Source organism: Excalfactoria chinensis, chromosome 1, assembly GCF_039878825.1.
Source record: "Excalfactoria chinensis isolate bCotChi1 chromosome 1, bCotChi1.hap2, whole genome shotgun sequence".
Lineage (NCBI taxonomy): Eukaryota > Metazoa > Chordata > Aves > Galliformes > Phasianidae > Excalfactoria > Excalfactoria chinensis.
The window spans coordinates 168,697,187-168,718,530 of NC_092825.1; the positions used below are offsets into that span (position 1 = coordinate 168,697,187).

The 21,344-nt window shown below is 41.4% G+C and overlaps 1 protein-coding gene across 1 annotated transcript in view; it reads right to left on the reverse strand.

Annotated features, from left to right (window-relative positions):
- DDX10 (DEAD-box helicase 10) overlaps positions 1-21,066 on the reverse strand; it is a 152,904-nt gene extending 131,838 nt beyond the window's left edge. The window contains exons 1-9 of the mRNA XM_072336499.1: positions 20,811-21,066; positions 16,074-16,134; positions 15,731-15,861; positions 13,603-13,761; positions 13,057-13,177; positions 11,802-11,991; positions 9,621-9,747; positions 8,210-8,372; positions 6,187-6,271 (exon numbers count right to left, since the gene is read on the reverse strand). Coding sequence (XP_072192600.1) covers positions 6,187-6,271; positions 8,210-8,372; positions 9,621-9,747; positions 11,802-11,991; positions 13,057-13,177; positions 13,603-13,761; positions 15,731-15,861; positions 16,074-16,134; positions 20,811-21,008 — 1,235 coding nt within the window. The 5' untranslated portion in view covers positions 21,009-21,066. The remainder of the gene's footprint in view (positions 1-6,186; positions 6,272-8,209; positions 8,373-9,620; positions 9,748-11,801; positions 11,992-13,056; positions 13,178-13,602; positions 13,762-15,730; positions 15,862-16,073; positions 16,135-20,810) is intronic.
- Positions 21,067-21,344: the final 278 nt, after the last annotated feature.

Genomic DNA, 21,344 nt, shown 5'->3' on the forward strand with positions numbered 1-21,344 from the left:
ATACAGGACTTAACAGCCTGGTATTAGTTTGACGACAAATCTAAATCTGCAAAGACATTAAGTAAATTTATGAGTTTAATCTTACTTATTAAATAATTTACCGCTGTGAATATCTTTTTTTCCAAACTCAAACAAAACCCAAGAGCAGTAACAGTAAAACTCATGGCAGCAAGGAGACCAGCGCCCTGACGGACCTGGAGAAGATCACCATGCCTATTCCTAACCTGCATTTTCAGTAGGTTAGCTAGAAACCTAACAATCACACTTCACATAATAAGGACTACAAAAAAAAAGTGAAATGAGTCAAGTTTTACTATTTCTACCACAGAACTTGTTCTTAAATTATTCCAAGTTCCTTGATAAAATAGCTGCAGCAGTGAAGGAAAGAGCATTTCACTAGCATGTATGTTCACCTGCGCTGCAACAATATAAGACATCTACCAAAAAAATCCAAAAATGTCAAAACAGAGTTTTATTCTGAGAAGACCTATTTCAACCTGATACTCATATGAATAAAACTGTTAACCCACATGCTGCTCTTCAACAAAGAGGAACTAATATCCATATTTATCCCCTAAGGCCTTCCACAGAAACACAGTAATTCATAGTTCTGTTTTAAAATTCAACTATTAAATCTGATTATATAAGCTGCCATTTTAAAACATTTCTCAAACAAAATAACAGCTTTAGGTCTTGTAATGGGCTCAATGCAGGTAAAACTTTTTATGCTACCTTCCGGGCCTTCTCACACAAAGAGGATTGGTGAAATCTTTAAGCTTCAGAACAAAAAAATAAAACTTTATTCTTCAAGCCCAAGAGCAAGAAGAGTTTTATCTAATGTTCATCATATCTTCCATACAATGAGTTTCTTCCCTATTGCGGTAATGTTATTCAGGGTTGGTTTTTTTTCAAGAGAGAAACAGCACTGTAAACAAATACACTAATATCAGAATTTCTGTCCTATCTACATGACTGACAGTCTCTTTTCAGAATAGGTATTTTTCTTTAATTGAGCATAAGAGCCCAACTGAATAGGAGCCTGAATGCTGCACTCATCAAAATCTGCACCAACAGAGGTGACCTCACTGCCACTGTCACCACTGCTGAAACACACCACCTACTGCCACACTGTGCTCACAGCCTCTGTTTGGTCTCCATAAACATTAAGCAAGCATTGATGAATGTCAATGGGTGTCATTTTTTACACATGGAGTAATTCAATTCCACACCTTTGCTTCATATGCAGTTTCTTGTCAGCCACCATTTTGTCAGTCTGTCCCACTGCCACAGCAACAAAATTCAATGCAGTGTTGTTGGGAAGGTTCAACCTCTGCTGCCACACCACCAGCATCTACTTCTGATGTCATTAGCCAACACAGTAAAAGTGAGAGGCAACACTTCCTTCCAGAACAGCCCTCATACCTAGTAACAAGTTCTGAGAACCATGCAGCCCGGTTTTATTTATGTCACAGAGCTGTATTCCCCTCCATTTAGCCATACTGGACATTTGTCACTCTTTTCAGTACAGTCAAAAAAAACAATAGACAAGAAAAGGCAGTAACTCACCATCTGTACTCTGCTGGTGTTAATCTGTACTCTGCTGGTGTTATCATAAATTGAATTCATAGCAGGGTTTGGGTTGGAAGGGACCTTTAAGATCATCTAGTTCCAAAGCCCCTCCTACTATATACAGGGGCACCTCCCTCTAGACCAGGTTACCCATAGCCCAATCCAGCCTGGTCTTAAGTGCTTCCAGGGAAGAGGTATTCACAACTTCTCTGGTCAGCTTATTCCAGTGCATCACCACCGTCACAGTAAAGAATCTTTTCCTAACATCTAGTCTAAATCTACCCTCTTCCAGTTAAAAGCCATTTCCCCTCATCATGTTTCTACCTGCCCTTATAAAAAGTCCCTCCCCAGCTTTCCTGTAGGCCACCTTCAGGTACTGGAAGGCTGCTATATCTTCAGATCCTTCTCTTCTCCTGGCTGAACAGCCCCAGCTCTCTCAGTCTGTCCCCATAGGGGAGGTGCTCCAGCCCTCTGATCACCTTTGTGGCCCTCCTCTGGACCCACTACAACAGCTCCATGTCCTTTTTGTGTTGGGGGCTCCAGAACTGGACGCAGTGCTCCAGCTGGGGTCTCACAAGAGCAAAGTAGGGGCAGAATCACCTCCCTCAATCTGCTGGTCACACTTCTCTTGATGTAGCCCAGGATACAATCGGCCTTCTGGGCTGCAAGCACACACTGATGGCTATGTTGAGTCAACTGACATCAACTGACATCCCCACATTTTTCTCCTCAGGGCAGCTCTCAAACCATTCTCTACCCAACCTGTATCTGTGCTTGGGATTGTCTTGTCTCAGGGGCAGGAACTTGCCCCTGGCCTTGTTGAATATGAGGTTAGCATGCATTCTTGAGTATACACACAGCATGGGAGAGGCTAACTCTCTAAGACTTCACTCATACTTCTTGGCTTTGATCATAATACCAGTCAGCACACAACAGCAGGTAATAGAGTATCGCACTTTGGGAAGTGAGACTTTTTGCTTTCCAATTTTCAAAATATTGTTTACCAAAAGGCAAACAGCATATGTATGGCTAGACAAAATATATGTGCCCATATGCATCCACATATTATGCTTAACAACGTCAAAAAAACATTACAACCCACAGTGACTTCCCTAAATCATTTTAAGCACTTAGCAAACCTACCCCCTTACCAGGATTAAATACCACAACTATGAGAAATCAGAGCTTGGGTCAAACTCATATAAAGCTCTAGATATAATAAAGATTAAAAATGTAGACCAAAGATTTATTCTGTTTTACATTCCAGCATTCATGTCATTATAAAAAAGGCTCCCAACAGAGAGAATCATTATACTCAAGAAACAGATTCTATAGTCTCCTCTGAAGGAAAGAAACAGAGGGGAGAAGGTAATTAATTATTGAGACATGCCAGGATGAGTACAGCCAAAATGCAAGATATTTATGCACGAATGGAAAGGCAGAATAGACATTTCAGCATCTTTTGAACTCATCAGTGTAAACATGACTGAAAGACAAACTTCCCTGTATCTGCTACTTTCATGCTATACAACTTATATTTAGAAAAACAATTTGGGGGAACAAAAAATGGTTATAGGTGTGCTTCATATACTATTATCTCCTGCTGTCCCCTAGTGGCACTGCAGCTTGTTTCACAAAGTGATCACGGAATATTTTCAAGTCTGGCCTTCACAGACTACAGGAAAGGCGGCCATCAACTGCAATTAGGAATCAGAACAGAGTTTTACAGATCATCACTACAAATCTCTCTTATTTATTAAGAATTTTTAAACTAAAACCCACAGGAAAATACTTTGATATTTTAAATAACAGACTTCACTAAGAGACCGTATGACAAACATTAAGCCAAAAAATACTGCTGGGCACGGCTGCGATATTGTCAGCTGTTTAGAAACTCTGTTACTGAACTAGTTCAGACCTAACAAAATACTTTAAAATGCAGCTGGAAGAAATAGCTTTGATTATTCCAATAGCAGCACACTTTTCAAATTTAAAAAATAATAATAAAAAAGATCAAAATCAAAATCTAGATAAGGCAATTCTACTATGAAGTAAAAGCATTACTGGCCAACATCCAGACTCTCTTGATCTTACCGTACCATAAATCACAAAAGCTAAAGCCACAATTTTTGCTCTTCGACAGAAAGCAATGCAAGTGAAATGCTACTTACAGAATGTGGTGGGCTTTTCCCTTAAAAAACAAAACAAAACAATCTTTATCTTTCAGATATTATATATGTTAGATATTGCTTATAATATGTTAGATATTGCTTAGTAATGTTGCCATAAAACAGAAAAGGGAGCACAGCCACAAGTGTCAGTCAAACGTTTTTCAACCCCATTCTGAAAATAATTTCTCTCTTGACTTTCATATTTACTTTTGTATCACAAAATAATTTGATTTCAGAAGTAAACAGTATTTGGCACCCCAATTTTAATTGCAGCTTCACACAGTCTCCTAATTAGCTGAGATATTTAATTAAGCTTTCACTCCATGCAATTATACACTCTTGTAACCCATGAAAATTTGTAATTAAATCTAACTTCATTAATGAGGACAACTAAACTACAGTTCACTTTTATCACATTTCTAGAAGAAAAAAAAACACAACAACAACCAAGAGCTTCTCTCATCCTAACTGCAGAGAGAAGTTTCCTACTTGTTACTCAGTTTACCAAGAAACACATTCTCTACCCACGTCCAAAACTGCACTATTTACTTACTACACAGTATTTACCTAAAGCTAGTAGACATCTTCCATCCTCAGCGGTTTATTTCAGTGATCTTTACATTACGTTTCCAGAAATGCTTTACTTCAAGGGAAAGAGAGTCTAACATTTGTCCAAAATGAAAGCCCAGAGTAGGGCAGAACCTTATCTGATCTTTGCACAAGATTATGAGACAGAAAATACCTGTAAAACTTTCCCTACAGAAGGAATTTGCTTTCAGTATTAGACTGAATTCTGCTAGTTCAAACCACAGAATGGCCAGGGTTGGAAAGGACCACAATGACCATACAATTTCAACCCCCCTGCTATGTGCAGGGTCACCATCCACCAGAGCAGGCTGCCCAAAGCCAAATAACTTGCCCAGATGTACACACAGTTAGGTAAGGTCTGACTACTGTTAGAGCTGCAAGAATAGGGACCCAGTCAGTGGTACTTCACTGAAAGCCTTGGGAAAAATGGGTGATCGTTAGCTTAGTCTTTACATAGTAGTTCCTGCCTTCTAAAACTACTGATAATGATTCTTGGCACCACAAAAGAATGGGAGAAGGTACAACGGTTGTCACTTTGGGGTTGTGTTAAAAGTATGGATGTAGCTCGAAAACATCTCAACAAGCCTTTTATAAGCTTCCAATTAAACAGTGCCAAATGCATTGCTTTCCTTTCCTCTCTGACACTGTGCCATAAAGAGAGAATGACAAGCCTTCATAGGAAGGCAAACAGAATATAAACAAAACAAACAAAAATCACCACTTCACAGACCTCTACATGTGTGTTTTTTTTCCCTAAGTTGGGACCCATGAAATTAACTATATTTTTATCTAATTACACCTAACATTCACTGATTGTGCTCATAGATAACATGTTTCCAAGAGCACTTAAAAATTCATTATTCCCTCCTACAACAAAAAAGCAGACAGGAGAATACAGTGCACAGGAATGAGTAGGGCAGAAAAGTGACCAATCAGATTGGAAAGTGTTGGCTAAAAATTCCAGGTTCTGAAATTTTCTAGAAGTACAAAATTTAATGCAATCTGATCCAGAAACACAGATTTGGTAGCGCTGACTTCTAAATCCTACTCTAGGAAACAGTTCTGTCATTGTTTGACTTCCACTTACATTGCAACACAGATGATAAAAGCCTACTACAAACAAGTTCAATTATGTACAAGACTTAATGCCGGGTCTTGCATGTCATCCTTCAGATAACTGAGTAAAGTTTTTAATCTATCAAATTGTGCAGTAATAACTTCACTTTTTCTTAAAAACCTACTTCAGAGAACAAGGACCAGGTTCTCATAAGCATACTAAGGTAACTCCCTTCCTTCAGAAGGACTCAGACACAAATATTTTAACTAAGACTAGCCCTACAAATATAATTCTACCAGTGACTTAGAAAACTAAAAATTTAACTAGTAGATAACATTGTTCAATTCCTTCCTCCTCAAATCAAAATAAGAAAAATATACTTCCTTTCTTTCGAACAGTCTGCAATAAGACAAAGCACACACACTTGTAAGTTGTATTTTCTATACACTGCATTGGCAAAACAAGCACTTCTGCTCACGAATGTGCTCAGCTCAGCTAGTGAGGTAATATTGCCAAGTACAAAAGAAGACTTCTGCTTCCTCACTCTTAGTCTTCCCTGATCAGATTAAACAATTAGACATGGTCTTTCTTTGTGCTGTAAGGAGTCTCTCACAAAGAAAAGATTAATTTAGACCATTATTTCTAGATGATCGAAAGTGTCTTTTGGTGACAACAGTCCTCCTTTTCTTTCCAATTTGTGTCCTGATTTTTTCAAGCGAGTGTGCATCCAGCCAATTATCTGTCCTGATAGCTATCGAATTTTAAACATTAAATGAGAATGAATGAGAAGTGAATATGAACCTGGCTGTTCTTCCCACTCGATGGATGTACGTGTTTGCATCTTCTGGACAATCAAACTGAATGACCCAGTTCACTGCTGGAAAATCTGCAAAGAAAAAAAAGATGCCAAAATTTAAGCTCATTTGATCCCAACCCCTCCTACAAGGGCAGCATCATATTTTGGAGCATTAGTTTCTGCAGAAACCATCATTTAAACCAATTTATAGACATTGAGTGCAACCACTGAAATAAAAATAAAATTAATTGTTGTGTATTAGCATATCATAAACAGTCATCCTCTTCATCAAAGAAAGCTAAAATTAATGGTGTCTTCATTTTCCAAATTATGACAGTGCACTGAATGGAACATAATTTCAAACTTGAAAGGAGCAGACAAGCTTTGTGTCACACAGATGATAAAACACCACTACAATTAATAAATAACAGAATCCGACCCACTTTTCACCTACACCCTTGTGGGGTGAAGTCAGCTGTGGTGACACAGCACTACTTCAGCAATCCACATACAGAATTATCACACACTCTCAGCAACACTGAGGGGATGACCAAGCCTGCCAAAGGAGTCATCACGCTATTTGAATTACAGTATTTATGAGCACTTTCCAGCTGTTGTACTTCATCCAGAAGCAGCATCCTTTAGATTGCAGTAAATAATTAGTGTTACTCCCTGACCAAGCCTGTAGTTATGCCATTGGACAGTTAAACATACTCTCGAGAAACCTAACCAACCATACCCACATCAGCACCTCACTAGTGAGATGTCAGCAGTGTAGAAGGTATGATAAGCCATTTGTACTTCTGTTTTCTATTTTTTGAGTACCTTCCTCTAGTAACATGCTGACAAAATCTTGGATTTTGGACAATGAGTTTCCTATCTGAAAGAAGAATTAGTAAACTCCTAAAAATGTTCTCGTGTCACACACAAAATTAGCCAAGTACAAAAAAATAAAGTCCAAGTATCTACAAAATATATAAAGAAGTCATAATTAAGCAAGTAATGACAAAAGAAAAGAAACTCAAGCTAAAACAGGGCTTATAAAATATTCCTGCTCTTCATATATTATTCTACCTCTTTAAGAATACAGCGCTATAGCCCTACTCATAGAATCATAGAATCATAAAGTTCAGTCCAACCATCCTCCCATCACCATTGCTACCACAAGCCACTAAACCCTATCTCAGAGCTCCTTATCCAGATGCCTCTTGAACCACCTCCCTGGGCAGCCATTCCAGTGCCTGACCACTCTCTTGAGAGAAAAAGTTTTTCTTATGTCCAATCTAGACCTCCTCTGGTACAACTTGTGGCCATTTCCTCGGGTCCTGTTTGTTGCCTGGGAGAAGAGGCCAAGCTCCTTCTCATCACAACCTCCCTTCAGGAAGTTGTAGAGTGCAGTGAGGTCTCCCCTGAGCCTCCTCTTCTCCAGACTAAACAATCCCAGCTCCCTGAGATGCTTCTCATAAGACTTGTGCTCCAGACCTCTCACCAGTATTTCTTCAACATACACAACATATGTCTCCACATACTGCTGGGTTAGTAATTTCTATATCCTTTGGCATAACCCACGGGATAGAGGCATATCAGAAATATTTAAAGCTGCTGAAATCTTGCCTTAAGGCATGTAGTAAGCAAATACATCACTATTTCCATCTTCTCTCATTTGGATATTCGTCATGCAAGATGGCTGGAAAAGCAGACTGCCTTCCAGCTGGGAAAACTACATCTGGTCCACAGACCGGATGGGAAAGAAGAATTGCTTCCACTGACTTATTTATTAATAAACATCATAATAAGACTAGTGACAGTTTAGGTCTTTCTAGGACAAAAACAAAAACTGAGAGCAAATAAAGCTGGCATCTTCAGCAAAGAAACAGCAGAACTCTTTCAGAAGCATACATTTTGGCTCCCAAGCAAACTACATTTCTTACAAATCAGGTGGTCATCAGAACATAGTGCCACTGACAAGAGTTTTAATGGCATAAAATCATAACTTCATGAATAATGACTACTTTTGTGGGCACATACCCAGGCCACGTGCTGCAATATCCGTAGCAAAAAGTACTGCTGCCTTCTTCCGAACAAAACATGTGTAGACTTCCATTCTCTTCATCTGTTGCTGTTTGCCATGCAATGCCAGTACAGGAAGACCAGGTTGAAGCTTACAGAACACTCTGAACAGATACTGGACCTATCCAACAAATTAGGGAAAAAAAAAACATAAAATCAAATTTAACATTGCACAGTGAAAACAATATCCAGTAAATCACAACAGACTTAGCACTTTGAGTAAAAAACACTTTTCTCCACATCAGAGATAAGACATGCAGTTCTGAAATGCTGTCATGCACTCAGGGTACAATAATAGGAAATAAACTGTGGTAAAGGTCTGCTATTCCTACTGACGGCATTTCCCAATGGACACAGAAGCACGTAGCAGCAGGAATGATGTAGGACACAACTAGTGATGCCATACGCAAGGGACCAATGTATCAAAAACCCATCTGAAGAGCTGCTTTTAGACATTACTGGAGGAATACAGTATCTTCTGCTTACTTTATAGTAGACATACCTAATCATTTTAAAGATAGTTACAGAAATTGTTCAGTAACAACTGCAACTCAGAGAACTTCCATACAAGTAAGCCTACAACTTCACCACACTCAGTCACCAACCACAGTACAAAAAATACTGTAACCTCTTGCACTGAACGAACCATGATAAATACTTACTTCACAACTGCATTTGGAAAACACACGGTAAAATATCAGATAAACACAGAAGCCTTAGGAAAACCTGCGCCATACAACCACATAATGATAACTTCAACAGAGTGATCCCAAGGCAGTGCTATAAGCAGACATCTGAAGGATTACTTCCTAGGTAATCGAAATAAAAACCTTGAGCACAAGTCTAACAAAAAGTAGCTGAGGGAAATGGCATCGTTCAGTCTGGAGAAGAGGAGGCTCAAAGGAGGCATTTTCACTCTCTAAAAGTGCTTGAAAGGAGGTTGTGCTGAGGTGGGTGTCAACCTCTTCTCCAGCATAACCAGATGAGAGGGCCTCAAGTTGGACCAGAGAAGGTTCAGGTTGGATGTTAGGAAGAATTTCTTTTGTGAAAAAGTGGTCGGGTACTGCAATGGGCTGCCCATGGGAGAGGAGGAGTCACCATCTCTGGAGATGTTCAAGAAAAAATTAGATGTTGTACTGAGGGACACGGTTCAGTGGATAAATAGTGATGGCAGGGGGATGGCTGGGCTAGATGATCCCAGAGGTCCTTTCCAACCTTGATGATTCTATGATTCTTTCCCATACTATTTCACAATTAAACTTTCTTGTGTAACCACCTTTAAAGCCTTTGAAAGAAAGCAGCTACAAACTACTGAACTCTGTAACCCTACAGAGAAAATGAAAAATACAGTAAAACAAAATAGTCATACCTCTTTACAGCTTGCAAAAAACACAATGCTCTTCTTCTTCAAGTGACTCTTCAGGAAAGAGTATAACACATTTATTTTGTGTTGAAGCTCACAAACGATGTAGTTCTGATCCAAAGTTGCCGGGGTACTTAAAAAAATATCAGAAGAAAAAAATTAGGTTCCACAGTAATCATAACATTAAAGCAAAGTAAAAAAGAGTGAGTACAAGTGTATATATAATCGACAGAGCTGCCTGTCTTTTCTTCACTTCTAAACCAAGTGTCTGACAACTATCCACAGAAAGGAAAAAAAAAGTCAGGCTGGAAAGTTGCCCCACTTTGAGAAACAGGTTTCGATCTCCTGAGTAAATGTCAGCAGAGAGAAGGGCAGGAGGCAACTCTTGGCATTACTTCTAAATTCATCTACTAGCAGCACAGCAAACTCTTTCCATCTCTAAGCAGCGACATTCAAATTGCCTTGACTTAAAATGCAATTTTGTCTATTGGTGCTATTAAAGTATCATTTGTGCTCCAGGCAATGTCAAAGCACAGTCTAAACTTGCAGACAAAAAAAAAAGCATTGATGCATTTTTACTGATTACACCCTGACATGTAAAGTGACTTTGTAAAGCACTGAACTGACATCTTAAGTCACCTTGCAACTAAAAAAAAAAAGTTAATTTTTTTTTAAAAAGGCATCTTTGCCCTAGAAATATATTTAAATACTCGCCTCACAGTCCCTCTGCTTCTCCATGGACAGACAAAGGGTATTTAAAATTACTTTACTGTATTAAAAGTGCCACTCAGAAGAATGAAATTACAAGATGCTGCTCCAGTTTTTATTCCACTGTTCAATTTGAATTACATCACAGTATTTTTGCCCTGTAGATCTTTCAGGGGAAACTGTCCCTATAATACAACAATACACTCTGTACCAAAGCCATAAACTCTAAAACAATGAAAGTTTCCTTTTTTTTTTTTATTCATTCTATTATCTAACTGTATTTCCCCCAATATTTCAAAAACTCAAGTGTACTTGAAGCAGACTTCACAAAAAACACCATTTGTGAAATATACAGTCCTCAAACTGGAGGCTCCATGCTAAGCTCTGCAACCTCTTCTGACACAAGGAGAGTAACCACATTTTTTTCCAGCAATCGCATTTATTTAATATACTGACTGGAAGGAAAAGAATATACTATCAAAGGCATCAGCAGAGCAATAAAGAGTATCTAGCCAAGTAGTTCATTAAAACACTGCCTCGGGATTCAACCTCTTTCTGCTGTTCATTTTGGCAATGGTTTCTCATTTGCTCTTGGGTAAGCCATTCTTATCAGCGTGCTTCACCTTTCTCCACCTTCATTTTATGTATAGAAATATTTACACACTCCTTAAGACAGGGGGAAAAAAAAGTCATAGATGTTCATAAGCCTTCTGGTACTGAGAGGATAAGATCTGGCTTTTCTGTGGGCTATAAGCAGCATTCTTCTCATTTCTTCCCTCTTTTCAAAATCTATCTGCCGAAAAAAGAACATGCACTTTTTTTCCAATTAGAGTCAAATTGCACAGCATGCCAATTTTACTGCGGGTGTGCACAGCACTGCAGTCCTGATCGTGCACAGTAAACTCAGTACTTCTGGAAGCAACAGGTCTTGATGCACACAGACATATGCCAGATGCTTCCTGCTGGGCACCAATACTGCGTATGCAAACCAGACTGTCATTCTCTACGTTCCCAATAGAACGGCTTCTTCTTAGAACATCACCATTCATTAACAACATTCTGAAGAACCATATTCATTCAATGAATGTGGTGCTCCTACACAGTAAGTATGCATACACACACGCAAAGGAAGACAACATAACAAGCAGCAATTCGGAAGTGACAAGTGCTACAGCCAGAACACCACTTCATCCAGGTCATAATCCAATCTGGAGCTTATTGCCAAGGAAAATAAACTCACAGACAGAAAAGGAGCCCGAGGAGCCACAAGCAAAGTACAGTGCTCAGTCTCCCCGTAGCAAATCAATCAGAACTAGTAACCTCTCTCCTGAAATACCCTGCTTTCATGATGGCACCTGACACTGATGGAAGGAGAAGGATGCATGACTTCAGATTCAGGAAAATGACAGTCAGGAAAGCAAGTGAAGTAGGTTCTCAAACTGTTTAACCTTCCCACAAAAAAATAAATGATCAACATACCTGAATTTGGCTTTCTCATGAACCCAAACATATTCTGGATCCTTTAAACTCAACCGTGCGAGATCCTTCACTGATTTTGTTTGTGTTGCAGAAAAAAGCAAGGTCTGGCGCTTCTTAGGCAAATTTTCTATGATTGCGTTCATTGTATCAGCAAAACCCATGTCGAGAATCCTATCAGCTTCGTCAAGAACTGAATTGAGAAATAGATTTGAAAAACCTGTTTTTAGCTTCCCTTTTGTGATTAAAGACTTTAAATCCATCAAGCACAAAAATCCATGCCTACTTAAACTACAGAGATTAGTTACCACATATGACAGGATTTGCTTTAGATATTCACACACTCCATAAAATAGGTTTAAAAAGCTGCAGCATTTTGCATAGCCTTTGCACTACAGCCCTCCATTCCACATGCTGAAGCATAGGAAGATACGTATTCCAAATAAAAAGTTCAGCAATTTGCAGACAGCCTATAAATTACCAACTCCCTACCCAACTGCTAAAACAAAAGCATGCAATGTATAACAGTACTGTGCCATTAAAGACAGAGAAAAACGGGTTCTTCTGTGCCTAAGCTCAATTTGCCATTGCATCATAAGGAAACAGAACTTGAAGAAAAGAGCCTACATTTAATGCAAATATAGTCTAACTGCCATGAATAGCACTGAGTATAACAAGCCTGGTTTTGCAATTTATCAGCTTCATTAGCTCGTTAATTGCTTCTAAGTTCCTCAAGCTTTGCTAAAGATTATGCACAGTTCTTAGTGGCCTCCCATTAAGCTGAAATTTGTATTCCAGTTGGAAGGAGCATTAATCTGGCTTAAAATTCAAAAAGAAACATGTTTTCTAGAATTGGCCCACAATACATATGCTGTAATCAACTATAAGAAATACTCATCATCGTATCATGAAAAACGAGAGCCAGGGTTGGAAGCAAAGGCCATCTTATAGCTAAAACATACCTGACTATATAAGATACCACATGTGGTTTTGAGTTCCTTACTTAACCCACCTACTACACATTCTTATCATCCTAAGGAAGGCAGCTCTTAGCAACTGCTTTCAGATTAAGTACAGAAAAGAAAGGAGTTTTGCTGTTTTCCATTTCATTTGTGTGTGTGCAAATAGAAATGCTCTTTCATCTAAGTACAAAAAAAACAGAATAAACCTTTTAAGCAAGGAAGCCCCCCTCTGAATTATGAGCTACTACAAAATATTTCTATGTTTTGTGAGGCACTAAAAAAAAAAAATAACTTACTCAGCATTTGCAGATCAGATGCATAGAAATAAGAAGTTTCATCCATGTGCTGCAGAAGCCGTCCTGGAGTGCAAATGAGCATATTTATGTGGTGGATTCTCTCAGACTCTTCTTTCAGATCCTGAAAATATGTTAAACCAGCTGAGCTCTGGTTGTTCGTGCTAGAAGCCCAGTGGCAGAGACCTCAGCCCAGCTCAACCTACTGACAGTTCATGGAAAGAATCAAGCTTTTCCTCTTTTGACACAAACACCAGATTTTACCAGCATGCTCACGCTAGCAGCTTGCACTAATGTTTTTCAGAGCAATCTGATTTAATAGGACAAGAAGGGTTGGGAGAAAGTTTGACCCAGTCACATAACCTGTAGAGATGGTAAACATACAAGAGCTTTAAAAGACACAGTAGAGGAAAATTAGTGTGTCTCTAATAGTTTCCTACTAACTCCTTAGTTCCACGACTTCTGTTTTCCGGAGTTTCCTTCCTAAACTAGCCCTTACTACAGCACTTATTTACGCTCCCTCGCAGCAGGCTCCAATAGAGGACACACCTTTCCTCCGATGATAAGACCAGCTGAGAAGTCGTGATTCTTTCCCACTCTACGCAGAACCTTAAAAGTCTGAAACGCCAGTTCCCGGGTGGGTGATATGATCAAAACTCCCAATCCATCTGCTGAAGTCCACTGAAGGCGGTAAAGGAGTTCCAAAGCCTGGGAGATAATAAAAAATATAAAAAACTCTCACATTATTAAAAAAAAAAAAAAAAACTCAGAAGAAAAATAGGTAACAGCAAAAAGTGACACAGAAAAAGATGAAGCATTGCTAACTCAAATAATGAAGAAATATCTGCATGCGTTTCACATGGTTTGATTACACATGAATTTTGATGGTACTGATACTTGTTGAGTAAATGTTCCCCGGTCATACGGTTCAGTGAAAACCAGAAAGTGCAACTAGAAAGAGGACAATTAGCGTGACGTTCATCTAGGTTTTAGACTTACAGTAATATCATACACACCTGGTGCACACAGAGCATTCCACCCAGTGTTACCACATATCTCAATCCAGGACTGCTCCCCCTCTTACTAATTCACAGTCTTAGCTAATCTTAACGCAAAGATTTCAGAGATAGAAACACCCGAAGCATTTTTTAAATATTAAAGGTTGTTTAACACCCTCTTACCATTCTTTCTACTCTTTATGTGTCAAAATACTTCCATATCTTATCCCTAAAACTATTTTAAAATTCAGTTTCTAACATTACTTCTGCTTCTGTATTTCCCAGGTGAAGCCCTACTGGACCTGGTGCTCACCAATGCAGAGGACAGCATTAGAGAGGTTAACACTGGAGGCAGCCTGTGCTGTAGTGACCTGGTGGAGTTTGTGATCTTGAAGAATGCAGGCCTGCCAAAAAGCAGAGTCAGGACCCTGTGCTTCAAGAGAGCAAAATTCCAGCTGCTCAAGGGATTGCTAGATGGGAACCCCAAAGAAACTGTCCTTAAGGGCATGGGTACAGAACTGAGACAGGAGAGGTTTAGGTTAGATGTTAGGAGGAAGTTTTTCACACAGAGGATAGTGATGCACTGGAACAGGTTGCCCAAGGAGGTTGTGGATGCCCCATCCCTAGAGGCATTCAAGGCCAGGCTGGATGTGGCTCTGGGCAGCCTGGACTGGTGGTTGGTGACCCTGCACATAGCAGGGGGGGTTGAAACTAGACCATCACTGTGATCCCTTTCAACCCAGGCTATTCTATGATTCCTGCAATCTCATTTCGATTTCATTTCTCAAACTCGTAAGACTGTCTTTCAAAGCCAACTACATTTTTTCCTATTCTTTAGTAATAAAAGTAATCAGCATAAAGAATACATCTTTATTCAGAATGCACACTTTATTCAGAGTATTCAGAATGCACACTGCACAGTCACTGACAGAACAGGCTCCAAAGCAATTTTACTTTGCAGAAATGCCAAGTAGTGTTTAAATCAAAAAACCTCCATAATCAAAACCACATTTTGCTTTCCCTTCCTCCAATCACAAGATGATGGGCTTTGTATGCATTTATATGTGCACTTTAAAGAAACAAGCAAGCTTCTCCATTATATTTTCAGTTCCAAGAAATTAAATGCAGCGTGTGATGTTTTGAGTTACAGAGCCAAAGAGCACCACTCCCAGTGGGCAATTTACTTATTTCCTGCTTGGACCTGGAAGTGATTTCCGAGGAGTCCAAAGACACAGTCAAGAAGAGGAAGTCTACAATCTCTGCTATGCTTTACTTTGTCAAATAAGGGCCAAATCTTAAAACTTTAGCTGTATGAAAACCACGCATCCAAAAAGTCTAATCCACAGTTCTAATCCAGACAGAGTTTTCGAAAGAATCAGACAACTGGAGCTGCACAAGGAAAACACATTCCTGAACAAAAACAAACCTAATTCACACAGGGCCCACTGATGCAAGGATCAAAATGAGGTTTCAAAGCATTGGAACATTCCTAAGGACAATGATTTACCTTTTCTAGAACCTTAAGCTGTTTCCTTACATTAGTCTGCCTTGGCTTTCTAAGAATGCTTACATCACTTGAGCTACAATCTTCCTTCCAAGATCACTAGTCATATGTATTTAACATCCTCTTCTTCCTAGGTAACTTCCTAGGCTTAAGTGCAAACTATGTCATTACTTACCGGGACAATAAAAGCCAAGGTTTTCCCCGATCCAGTCTTCGCAGCTCCAAGTACATCTTTACCTTGTAAAGCCAAACCTATGGTTTGCCTCTGTATCTCAGTCACCATGCGATACTGAGCTTCCTGCAGTCCTGGTATTTGGGGTGTAGGAAGGGAACACAAGGGAAGAGAGAAAAAAAAATCATTTTTGTTTTGCCCAGAGATATATTTTTCTATTTGGAAAACACTGTATGTGGCAATACTCATTTAAAGATCTGCTTAAGGCAAAAATTTATTCATATGGAAATAAATAATGCATTCATTTATAATATAATTACTTTCCAAAGAGACTTTTTACACTCACCTTTCAGGGTTTTCTTTGACAGTGGAAAATCCGAAAATCTTTCTATTTCATTTGCATTTATCTGAAACAAAATAAGTTTAATCAGTGCTAAAATTAATCATAACTGAGAAATTAAACTGCATTTTAAGTAGCTGCTAAAGTAAGTATGTAATAGTGTGACGTAATCCAAGACAGCTGGTCACAATCTATGCTAGCTTGACCCACAGCAAACTACTCTTCTACCAAACTGTCCAGCAAGCAATAAGACACACTTTAATAATACGGACAAAGAGTGCAATTTAAAGCTCATATCATCATGAAAACTAAAACAACTGCAGCTGGAAGAGGCCTTGGGGGTCTCTGGTGCAGCCTCCTGCTCACAGCAGGCTGAGCTGTGAGGTCAGCCCAGGCTGCTCAGGGCTTCACTAAGAACTGCTTCCTTATAACCACACTGAGCCTCTACTTCCATCCGATTTTCTCAGACAGTGGTGAGGCAGCGGCACAGGCTGCCAGGGATGTGGTGGTCACTGACCCTAGAGGTGTTCCAGAACTGCGGAGATGTGGCACTGACAGACATGGGTTAGTGGGCATGGTGGGGAGGGGTTGATGTTGTGACTAGATGATCACTGAGGTCTTTTCCAACCTTAACGATTCTGTGATTCTATGTCTGTTTTCTCTTGTCCTTACATGACACAGTATCTCCTTGATGAGGTCCCATAGGCACTGGGGCATCCCATAAGGCTCCTCCAGCATCGTCTCCATTCCAGACTAAACAAGCCCAGCTACCTCAGCCCCTCCTCACATGTAAAGTGTTCCAACTCTTATTACTTTGGTGGCCTTCCAGTATATTGATGCCTTTCCCTGGTAAGACTGAGGTCTAGACTCCTCACTGGCTCCCCCATCACTTGGAAAAGAAAGCTAAACCTTTTGCAACACTTATGTCCCACTGCACCATCCCTGCTATAAAGGTGGGCATCTCTATGCTGCTGCTGCATAACTGGTGCTCTCAGCAAGGAATCACAAAGGAGACACCACGTTAATCTTCTACACGAAGTAATTGGCCTCGCTGATCTGGGGAGAGCAGTGGATACTGCCTACCTGAACATCAGGACGTAGCTTGGTGTCCTGACACCTACTAACTTAGTTCTCTGTATAAATCCACCTGAGCATACCTCAGAGATGTTAGCTATACATACACCAACATGCAAGAGTATGTTTGATCACACTAGTTGGCTGAATCACTTATAAAAACGTTGAGAAGTAGAGATCTATCTTAAGGAAAATGTAATGCTTTCAAGCCTGCTCTAGTCAACAGCTGATCAAAAGAAGCAGACAGCTTCTCCTGGCAAAGTTCACAACAATCAATAGCAATAAGGAAGAAAAAGAAGCAGAGAACTTGGGGGGGAAAATAAATATAGAGATTCCTGTAGCTGTAAAGCCAGAGCAGATGCACAGCGAGGTAGATCACACAGCTCTGAGTGCACACTGACTAGCAGCCACAAACAGAGATTTCCAAACGTCAATCTCTGTGCTTACACAACTCGTGCATCTCTAATGGCTATCGTTTAACGGATTGCTGAGCAACAACCTCCCAGCAAAGGAGCCAAGAAAAATGGTACTCAGATGTCTCTGACAACTTATGATAGCGATTCTTACAGAAAGCTTCCAATGAAGAGTTACTGAGCTGTCAAATCATGCTTATATGCACTTGGAGCACCACATGCTCTGCCAGCCCTGTCTACTATAAAAACTGTGCACTGTACTTCTTATGAGCATCTATACCTGCTTAAAGCAATCCAAACGGCAAAAACTGCCATATGAAATCACTGTAAGAGTCCGACCTTCACACGTTGGAATTCTGGACCGACACTTCCCAAATTCCATTGGTAATTCTGAAGGTATTTTATTTCATGCAATACTTCAAGGTGCACCAGTTCCCAGTCTTGTTACTTTGCATGCTAAAGGATCACAACTCACTGATGCACAGAGGTTCCGTTTCATTCCAATCAAGACGTTATGTCAGAAAACAGTATGCCCACAGGAGGAGAAACTATTTCACTAACATCAAAGCAATCCGCCATGTGCAAATAAAGGAGTAAATTTTAATAGGTTCTGACACACAAAACAGACTATCGCAACAGTGCAAAATTGTTTAAATAATTAGAGGCTGCTTGAAGGATTTCAGTGTACAGCTTATTGCTGGGTCACCTAGTTAAAAAGAACTGACATGTTAATCACAGTGGACACAAATATTATTGTGCTTTTCTACATTGATCTCCTCTAAAGCTCTTTCAAAGACCTGAAAGAAAAAGTGATAAAAGTATGAGAAGACCGTGCACAGGAACAGCCACACCACAAAGCTTCCCAGTTTATTTCTTGGCCCTGCTATCTTTCAGGCACATGAAAACTATCTGCTTAAGTTCCTTAAAGTTCTGAAGTGATTCAGTCGGGGTGGCAGAAGCAAGAGGGACAGCTACCAAAGAGGCTGATCCACTGATAGATGGTCTTTTCCATACATACATGCAGCAGCAGAAGACACGAACAATTCCTGCTTCTCAGCCTGTTTCCCTGTCAGAAGTGATTACCTGCTTTAATCTGCTAGAAATGTGCCTGTGTGAGTTCTCTGATCTGTTCCAGATGAGAAGAGCCCGCTCATTTCAAACACTTTGGATGGCGGTCTGATCTAACCCAATTTGACAAAGCAAACTAGAAAGAGCTCACACAACCATTTCCCAGCATGTTAATTAGGATGTTAATGTTTCGTTAGCACAACTGAATGAAGAAGACAATGCCCATCAACAGCTTTATCCAGTCAGGCAACATATTCAATGGCTCAACCCATAACAGAATCTCAAGGCACATCACAAATAGCAGTCCCAAGACTTGGGCACATTGAAACTTCCATGATTTTGGCTACCCCGACAGACATTCTCCATATCATCAGCAACAACAACAAATGAATGTCTATGTTATGTGTCTCCAGTATGTTTACTTTTGTTTAATCTTGTCTTATTATTGATTGAAGTGGTTCTCAAGCTGGAAGCTGTAGACATTACAAGAGAGAGAAGGAGGTACAAGGTATTGCGTCCAGCAGCAGCACTACCCCTACCCCGTGCTGCAACTACGAGCACCTTAAGGCATGTAAAAGACCCAATCCAGCCATAGCTGAAGTGCCAAGTGCCAGTGTGCTTTATGTGAAAAGAGGAGCTTCTAGAAGAGCTTCCTGAGGAGATTCCCCTGCCCCTAAGCAGGGATCTGCCTTCTGCAGAATGTGGCCCCTTCCTCAAAATCGACACCCTGACTGTAACCACATCTAAGGAATTAGGGAAGGAATGCAGATGACCAAGATATCTTCCAAGATGACCAAGATCCCTTCACGTAAAAGAAAAGGAGACAAGAACTGAAGACAGGAGCCTAAGCAACAATCTACTTGTATGTTCACAGACAAGTTACTCACATGTGTCTGCACATTCATGGAATCATAGAATGGCTTGGGCTAGAAGGGACCTCAAGAATCATCAGGTTCCAACCCCCCATGCCACAGGCAGGGCTGCCAGCCACTAGATGAAGTACTAGATCAGATTGCTCAAGACCTCCACCAACCTGGCCTTAAACAGTTTTAGGGACCGGGTCCCTGTGAAGGCGAGATCTCTGTGAATGGCATCGTTTGCTGTTTTAACAGCAGCACTTAGCTTGGTGTCATCAGCAAACCTGCTGAGGGTGCACTTGATCCCATCATCTCTGTCACTGATAAGATGTCAAAGAGTACCAGACCCAAGAGAAACCCATAGGGGACACCTCTCACTACCAGCCTCCATCTGGACATGAAGCCACTGACCACAATTCTCAGGCTGCGACCTTCCAACAAATTCGTTATCCACCAAATTCAGCAAAAGTTGTTAGGATACGTGCTCGGCATGCACTGTTGCCCTAAGTCATTACCCATAACTCTGTTTGATGGTATGGCATAGCTTAAGAGATGGCCATTTCCCAGAGATGCTTGGCCCTTTAGGCTGTCTGGGCACACTGCTGACTCACATTCCATTTTCCATGGACCAGAACTTCCAAACCCCTTTTCACAGGGCTGTTCCCAGCTTCCCATCCCCCAGCCTTTTGTCCCCATAGATCCAGGGCTGCCCCATCCCTGGCACAGGATCAGGCACTTGCTGCCATTAAACTTCAAGCGGCTGGTGATTACCCAGCCCTCCAGCCTGCTGAGATCTCTCCACAAGATTATTTTAGCCTCACAGGAGTCAACAGCTCATCCCAATTTGTTACAGTCCTCAGACTTCAAGTTCTTCATCCAAGTCTCTGATGAAAACAGTAAAGAGAAATGTCCGAAATGTCCCTAAGCTCTGGAGCCCTAGGGAGCCTCATTGGTAAATGACTGCTGACTTTGTATAAACCCATTTCCTGTGATCTTTATCCATTCCATCAGCACGCCTCCCTTGGACAGCTAGGTGGGTAACCTTATTGTAAAAGGAGATTAAGTCCACCCAACAGGAACTTCTCCTCATGCACCCCTGCTGGCTGTGACCAGTGACATTACGGTACTTTAGGTGCTTTTCCAGTCAACTCCCAGAACTCGCAATGTCTGCCTGCACAGCATAACCTACGGGGACAGACGTGCCCCATCTCCAGCAGGTAGACACTGCTGCCAGGTCAGCGAGACACGCGGCTCACAGCCCCCCCACCCAGTACTCGGCTCCCCTGCCCCTCTCTACCTCCCCCCAGGCCTCGCTGCCGGCCCCGCTGTACCTGCGGGTAGCGCTGCACCAGGCGCCCGATGCCCTCCCGCTCCACCTGCCACTCGGGCCGCTCCCGCTCCTTGCGCTGCAGCCGCAGCCGCTTGGTGCGCCGGCTGTACTTCTTCTTCCAGCGCTCGAAGCTGCGCACCGCCTCCAGCGCTCCCGGCTCCCCGCCGCCATCCCCGCTGCCGCCGCCGACCCTCCCCATGCTCCGCGCAGCTCCGCGTGGGACGCACACAGCCGCCCGGGGCGGAGCTCGTCGCCGTTGGAACGCGTCACAGCCGCGCCGCTGGGGGAGGGCCCGGCCCGGCACAGCCCGGCACAGCCCGGCACAGCCCAGCACGGAGCGGCCGCTGGGGGCGCTGCGGAGCGGCTTGTGCTTCCCGCTCTGCTGACCAAGGCCGCCACATCCCTTCCAGCAGGGCTGCTCTACAGCATTTCATCCCGCACTCTGTATGCATGGCCAGGGTAACGTGGTGGGCCTGGCTGGATTTAAGCTTCCTTTCGCGTGTGTTTTAACCCTTCACAATGTAGTTCCAGTTAC